Source organism: Gekko japonicus, unplaced genomic scaffold, assembly GCF_001447785.1.
Source record: "Gekko japonicus isolate JY-2015 unplaced genomic scaffold, Gekko_japonicus_V1.1 scaffold986, whole genome shotgun sequence".
NCBI classification, from domain to species: Eukaryota; Metazoa; Chordata; class Lepidosauria; order Squamata; family Gekkonidae; genus Gekko; species Gekko japonicus.
The window spans coordinates 478140-485855 of NW_015164700.1; the positions used below are offsets into that span (position 1 = coordinate 478140).

The window sequence follows — 7716 nt, forward strand, 5'->3', positions numbered from 1 at the left end:
GGTGAGCTACTGGCATTAAACTTGTGAGTTGAGTGATTTGGCTGCTGCACGGATTAGTTTGCTCTAGAGCCCTCCTTCCTGAGCTAAGACAAAAATGTGTGAGCTGGAGGTTAAAGAACTGTGAGCTAGCTCGCACTAACTCAGCTTAGAGGGAACACTGGCCAACACAGCGGCACTTTCCCGATGCTGTGATTCCCCAGAGCACCACCTCGCCTCTTGTCTCTTCCCCCTCCTCCGGTTGCCAGCTCCAGCTGCTTTTGCCTGCCTGCTTCCCTGCCTGCCTGCCTTCCTTCCTCCTCCTCCCCTGAGCAGCTGGGCTGCTGACTCAGCCAGAGGGAAGACTCAAAGGGCACCGAGCGGCCCTGCCTCACAGCAGCAGCCCCCTCGGCTCTTCTTCTAGGATGTTGACAGAAGAGTGGCCGCTGCCTTCAGAGCGACTCCTGGCTGGGCCCTTCTGGCCCTGAAATTGGGGGGCGGTGGGGGGGATAGGGGAGGAGACTTCCCTGTCAGCGCCAGAAACAAAGCACAGTCTAAGTTCCTCTCTGGAAGGAGCAGCAGTCAGCATGACAGCAATAGCAGTGCAGGTAATTGGGGGGGCCAGTGTGGAGCCAGGAGCGGCTGTCTGGGGGAGATTCTCTGTTGTTCGGGGAGCGAGAGGTGGAGTGTTGTTGGGAATCCCGCAGGCTGGGAGTTGTGGTCCTTTGTTCTTCCATCGTAAGCAGCCTGTACATGTTTACTGTTCGCCCTGCAGGCAGAGCGGCTCCTCGCAGCCAGCAAATCTGACTTCTCCCCACCTGTTGCTCTTTGTATTTTTTCTCCCCCTTTTTTAAAAAAAGAAGAAGAAGAGTTCTTCCAAATGCAAACGTTAAATCCTTGTCGCTTTTCTTTCAAGCAGGCTTCCCATATCTGGACATACGATCGGGGATAAAAATAATGGCAAGCAGAAAGAGGCCCTCTCTTTTGCAAGTGTAAATTGTTTCCCTTCTTAGACATCAGCGTTTGGTTGCCTGATTTCTTCGGTTTTACTTAAATCCGCACACTGGAGATAAGAATCGAGCTTTCAATAATTATCTGGAGAACAAACGGATATTTTTTTGAAACAGAGGATACAGTTGAGAAGTTTTTCAGGATTTGGGGAGGGGGGGGAATACACTAATGCCTGCAAAAAAAAAAAGCTTTTGCTCCACTCTGTCACTGTGTGGATGTTGTCAACAAAGAATTCAGCCTGTTTTCCTCTCTGTCTTGGAATGCAGTGAGTTGTTTACAAAGATCAGGCAAAGATCTGATTCCTGGCATGCTGTTAGTGATGTTTCAGCAGAACTGGCTCTCACTCTCGCACTCCTCTTGCTTTCTGTCTCTGGTTCTTGGAAGGGTTTTGTACAAAAACTTTGTGTTTAAAAAATGCAATGTATTGCAGGCGTTCCGGTCAAGAGAAGAGGAAATATAGGATGGTGGACAAGAAAGACAAGCTCAGAATGAACAGTTAGCCTGCAAAGTGAGAAATGGAAATAGCATGGCATCGTTTCAGGGACTTCCAACAAAGTCATATGTTTCTTTATGATATATTTAATAATTATGTAGCACTTCAGAATCTTGCATTTGTTAGTACAAGGATATCTAGAGTGCTTTGAAAAGTACAATATATTAATGCTAAACACTGCATTATTGAATGTTATGCATAAGATTCTGTTGGAAGTCTCTCAAACGACACCTTGCTATTTCCACTCCACAGTAGATTAGTTCTCAACCTGAGTTCATTGAGAGCATATTTTTCTTGTCTCATTCTGTTTTCCCTCTTTTCTAGACTGCATATCTCCACACAAAAAACCCCTGTAAAGTAGCCCACAAAAAAACCCCTGTAAAGTAGCCCAGTATTTATTACTTCAGTTAAAGGGCCAAGGTTGAGAAATAGGGGCTTACCCAAAGCCATGTAATAAACTCATAATTGAGTTGCATTTTGGACTGTGGGCTTCACAGTTCAGTCACTGCTCTATGGTATTATCTATACCTGTGTGTGTGTCAGCGTTGTATTGTCAGCAGAATTGCTTAACTGAATTTAGACTGACTTTCTCCCTTGTGGCCTGTCAACACGTTCATTTAAGTATCATCAACTATTGTGTGTTTAATTCCTAATTATCCACAGAAACACTAGGAGGTAGTAATTCTTACCCCATTGGGCCAGTTTGCCTCCCCAAATTGGCATGGGTGTGTGACTGAAGCACTGCTGGGCTGGTTTATGCTGATGTGTGGAGAAAGTGGTTCAAGGATGTGTCAAGAGGTCCCTGGTTCAAATTGTAGCTCCTGTTTACCCTCTGTCTACCTTCTGTCTTTTGGCCTTTAGCTTCCTCATCTGTATCATGGGCACAATACCAGCATACTTTATAATGCAGTTGTGAGGATTACTGAACTATTGTATAAGAAGTGTTTCAAGCATTTAGGAATACATTTATTGTACAATTATGTGGTAAACATGGGCCGAGTCATAAATTGTGAGAAAGCATCCTACAGCAGCTATTTAGCCACAATAATTCAGAGGTTCACTGTATTCATCATTTTTGTTTTAATTAACCCATACTAAGGGATAGTTCACATAGGCTCTTGGTATTAACACCATACACATGCTGGGATTCATGAATTAGTCCATTGCTCCTAAACGCCTGCATGTACACACATATCCCATTGCACATAGAAAGCCACAAAGTACCCAGGGTGTGTTTATGTATACACCACAAACAGTATTGTTTCCTTGAATGGCTGATGGAACATATATATAGACAGGGCTTTTTTGGTAGAAAAAGCCGAGCAGGAACTCATTAGCATAATAGGCCACACCCAACAGTAGAAACTCATTAGCATATTAGACCACACCCCGATAACACATTGCATTAGCATATTAGGCCACACCCACCTTTTGCTTCTTATTCTATTTACTTTGTTTATTGTCAAAACCCATGGCTTTTTTTGTAGCAGGAACTTCTTTGCATGTTAGGCCACACACCCTAATGTAGCCAATCCTAATGAGTTTCTGCCATTGGGTGTGGCCTATTATGCTAATGAGTTCCTGCTGGGCGTGGCCAACGTGGGAACCAGCCGGAACGCCATTCCTGTGCGTTCCTGCCCCAAAATAGCCCTGTATATAGAACATGAACACTTAAGAGGAATGTGTATGCAAGCTTAAGACCTCCTCCCACAGTTGTTTGCATGTACAGCTTGTGTACCATGGACCTCGCAATTGTTTTATTAGTTACTTCTGAGTCCATCACCATGTATTTGAAAACCACATAAATCTTTGGTAGGCCAAAGCACAGGTGTCCAATTTGTGCTTTCAGATGCTCTAGACACGTGGTGGTGGTGCAACCACAACGTGGCTGGTGCAGGAGGAGGAGCCAACCACAAAATGTCAAGGAGCAAGGTTGTGCATGACTCTCATAGTAGTGGCTCTTCAACACTGAAGGCAGAAGCTCTGTTTAAGAGGATGCCTTTTTGTCTGCACAGCCAGTGAGAAGCACCGCTGTGCACAGGCTTCACCTGGCCCTGCTCACTTTCTATAGAGACACGTGGCAGGCACCATACTTGGGGACCCCTGTCCCAGATTCTAATCATGGAGCTGGCCGTATAGTCCAATACATAACTGCGAGGAGGTCAGGCTCATAAGGAAGTCAAAGGGCTTCATAGTACTGGATCTCTCGGGCAGCATGAAGTAATTCTGTGGATGCAGGCTGAGAAACGTGCATCCCAAAGATTCCCCTCAAGACAGAAGGCAGATTGAGAATGGTCTGTTGCCTTTCTGGAATATGTGCAAGTTAGCCGGCCGTTCTCTATTCATTATCACTTTAGTGCTAGGATCCAGATCCTCCTGAATTTCTGCAGGTGGAAGAATGAGAAGGGCACTACAGACCCCTTACTTACACGGCTTTTTGTCTGCAAGGTTCCCCCCCTCCACCCGCACACACACAACCCCCAGTAATGCTTATATGGGAATCACAGTGGGCTGCTGGGAAGAGGGGAAACATTCTGTTTCCATCAGAATGTTGATAGGTTTCCAGCCCAATAGCATACAGGCTACTATGAGGAGGAGGAAATACTGGGATACTTCCCCAATGCCAAGACAGTCAGGGGTCATTTCCTGCAGGGGCGCACAGGAGCGGAGCTCCGGCAGTAAAGAGCCCAGGGGGCGGGCACATGCAACAAGCCTCGAACCCTGCTCCCAGCAGCCCTCAGTCAGAGCAAGAAGCAGCCAGGTAAGTTGCAGAGCCCCCCCTGGTCCAAAACAGTCCAGTGGCACCTTTAAGACCGTTTTATTCAGGTACAAGCTCTCCCTCCTCTGCGAGGACAGATCAGCACGTTTCCCCCACCCCCAATAGCTAGCAATCCAAAACAGTCCAGTGGCACCTTTAAGACCAAGTTTTATTCAGGTACAAGCTCTCCCTCCTCTGCGAGGACAGATCAGCACGTTTCCCCCACCCCCAATAGCTAGCAATCCAAAACAGTCAAGTGGCACCTTTAAGACCAAGTTTTATTCAGGTACAAGCTCTCCCTCCTCTGTGAGGGCAGATCTGCGCGTTTCCCCCCCCCCCCATAGTTAGCAATCCAAAATAGTCCAGTGGAGCCTGAGAGGTGGGTGTTGCCTTCTGACACACTTCCGGTGATGTCAGGGGTGTGTGGCATATGCAAATGAGTTATGCTAATGAGCTGTGCTAATGAGCTCCTCCGCCTCTTTTTCTACGAAATGACCCCTGAAGATAGTTGACATTTGTTCTGCTTGTTATCCAGTATACCCTGAATGTGAAGCAAGTACAAAAGTGGGATATTTTACCTGTCTTATTTGAGGGCACGAACTCTCCCTTATAACTGCAACAAGTGATCCTACAGAGAGCCAGCAAAGACAAGACAGGATGTATGGTTATGGAGTTCCAGTCTAGCCTTAGATTAGAGTGGAGGGGTTGTGGTTGCATTCAGAAACACAAAAAAATCTGGACACACACGACTAAAACAGATAAACAAATATAAAGCCAACAGTCGTGATAGTCTGACCCGCAATCAACAGTCATAAGACATAAAGAATGCTGTACATGTATTGTGCTCTGAAGCATTACAATATGATACACAACTTAATAGAATTTATAAACCAAGGTACAACGTCGTCTCCGGATTATTTACCAACATTTCAAAAAATGAATCTTCTTCAGGAGATATTATAGAGGTGCCAAAGCTCTCATTTTCATAAAAGTTAGACAACAAGTCTTAAGCATACAATTCAGATACGACGCTGATCTCAATTAACACACAGTTTTTTTCTGGATCCTGGGCGTGTTAATTGAGATCAGCATCCTATCTGAATTGTATGCTTAAGACTTGTTGTCTAACTTTTATGAAAATGAGAGCTTTGGCACCTCTATAATATCTCCTGAAGAAGATTCATTTTTTGAAATGTTGGTAAATAATCCGGAGACGACGTTGTACCTTGGTTTATAAATTCTATTAAGTTGTGTATCATATTGTAATGCTTCAGAGCACAATACATGTACAGCATTCTTTATGTCTTATGACTGTTGATTGCGGGTCAGACTATCATGACTGTTGGCTTTATATTTGTTTATCTGCATTCAGAAACACTACACATGTATTGGACTTCTGCATACATGTCTGTGCCTGCTAGATAAGAACTGTGATTAATTGCATCAGAAAAATATGATGTCTCATTGCTACTCTGAGTAGCTGTGAGCCAGGGCACTGCACACAAAACCCTAAAGAAGGATGTAACATTAAAGTACAGCACAACGCTTGTGTTCAATCCAATAGCCGGATTCAAATGTTTAAGCATCCTTTTCCCTCTTACTGTATGGCCCTTTTCAGGAAACCTGGGACCTCACTGAAATGTTTAGCGCTCCCTCCCACTTGGCCACCTTGGTAGCACAAATATATATAGATAAATATATCATTAAAAACAGGAAAAAGATACAACATGAAGAGGTTCAGATCGATGTTCACCAAGTATTAAGGCCTCACCCCAAAGTCTTATGGGGCAGGTGACCTTACCAGTCAAAGTCATGTAATTTCTGTAGAGATGATGCTGGTGAGCATTGTCCATGGCACAGTGTCCAGAGAGATAGAGTTCCCTGGTGAAGAGCAGAGGATGAAGAGCATCGCCTCTAGTAGGTGACAGAAAATGAGACTGGTTGGCAGACAGGAGCTCTTGCAGGGTGGCTTTCTGACTTCCAGTCTTCTGCTAGGCTTGATCATCAGACTTTCATAAAGCAGCAACCCACTTACATCTAAAAGGAAATCGCCTTTTCCATTTCTAGAACGGGTACTCCTTTATTCCTTCCACCAGATGGGGTCAGAGTAATCAGAGCCAGCATGTGACAGCAGGAGGGTGTCACAGTCATAATTTTTAGCTGTATCAGTTACACAGACATTTTTATAAAGCAAATAATGTGCCTCCCCTCAGGTATGCAAATCAGACGATTGCCTTTACAAACTCTTATCTTCCAGTTTGCCTGCTGTGCCATTTTCCGCCACTCAGTGGCTGCTTTCTTTTCTTTCTTTTGTTAAGCGTTATGTGCTTTACTTTATTTTAGAACCCTGTCCAGCCCCATAGCTAGGGAATTTTTGGGGAGGGGGCCTCAGGGGGCCTGCCAGCTAATGAAATGAAAGTACAATGCAGGGGGTAAGTTGGAGCATTTGGGGGCAGCCCGGGAGGGAGGGGGCCCAGAAGAAACACTAGGGGGCCAGGCCCCGTGGGGCCCCTTGTTAGTTACGGGCCATAGAACACCGCAGAACAGATACCACAATTCCAAAGCAAAAAACAAAACAAAAAAACCTGTCTTATTTGGAGAAAGTTGTAGCCTTTGCCAATATTCTCGTGTCATTTAGAAATGTTAAAAATTTACCACTTTAATGCTTCTTTCCCCCCTTTCTCATGCTGGGACTCTCAAAAATGTATATAAACTTTAAAGTGTATTTAACTGATTCCAAAGATCATTACTGGGTTTTAAAAAAAATATCCTTCTCTAATCAGCCTCAGCGATTATCGCCATCTGTTTGATAGCCATGATTTAAATGAAATGTTGAAGGCATATTTTAACATTCTTTTCTTTTGGGAACTTCTCTTTAAGGCGCAACAATTATTTGCTCACAGAAGACCGAAGAGAGCATTCTTTGAGACGGTCATAAGGAGCCTGATTATCCTCTGTGTTGCAATAGCAATAGTCCTGTCATCCATTTCCGTGTGTGATGGTCACTGGCTATTTGCCAAAGGAAAACTCTTTGGATTGTGGCACCTCTGTGCCATTGGGAACAATAGTGTCCTGAAATGTACCACCAGTCTTACAATGGCCAACATCAGTGGGCTCAATGTTGGAATGAGTCTTGCAAGAAGTATGGTGTCTTTTGCTGTTGTGGTAGCAATCTTTGGCCTGGAACTCCTCATGGTCTCTCAAGTGTGCGAAGACATCGGCTCAAGAAAGAAGTGGTCAATGGGATCGCTCCTCATTCTTCTCTCGTTTCTGCTGTCACTCAGTGGAATTTTGAGCTTCTTGATCCTTCTAAGAGACTACATCAACTTCATGGGCTTTACATTAACCTACTGGTGCGAGTTCACTGCCACCTTCCTTTTCTTCCTCAATGGGATCAGTGGACTTCACCTTAACACCATAACATTTCCTCAGAACAGGATGAGAAAAAAATAAGAACGCTGGATGTCAGTTCCACTAT

At 44.6% G+C, this 7716-nt stretch overlaps 1 protein-coding gene across 1 annotated transcript; it reads left to right on the forward strand.

The window, feature by feature from the left end:
• The first annotated feature begins 505 nt into the window (after positions 1-505).
• On the forward strand, positions 506-7716 carry TMEM37 (transmembrane protein 37). The gene is made up of 2 exons (XM_015409506.1): positions 506-584; positions 7119-7716. Exons 1-2 carry the CDS (start codon positions 564-566, stop codon positions 7689-7691), a joined length of 594 nt encoding a protein of 197 aa, XP_015264992.1. The 5' UTR covers positions 506-563; the 3' UTR covers positions 7692-7716.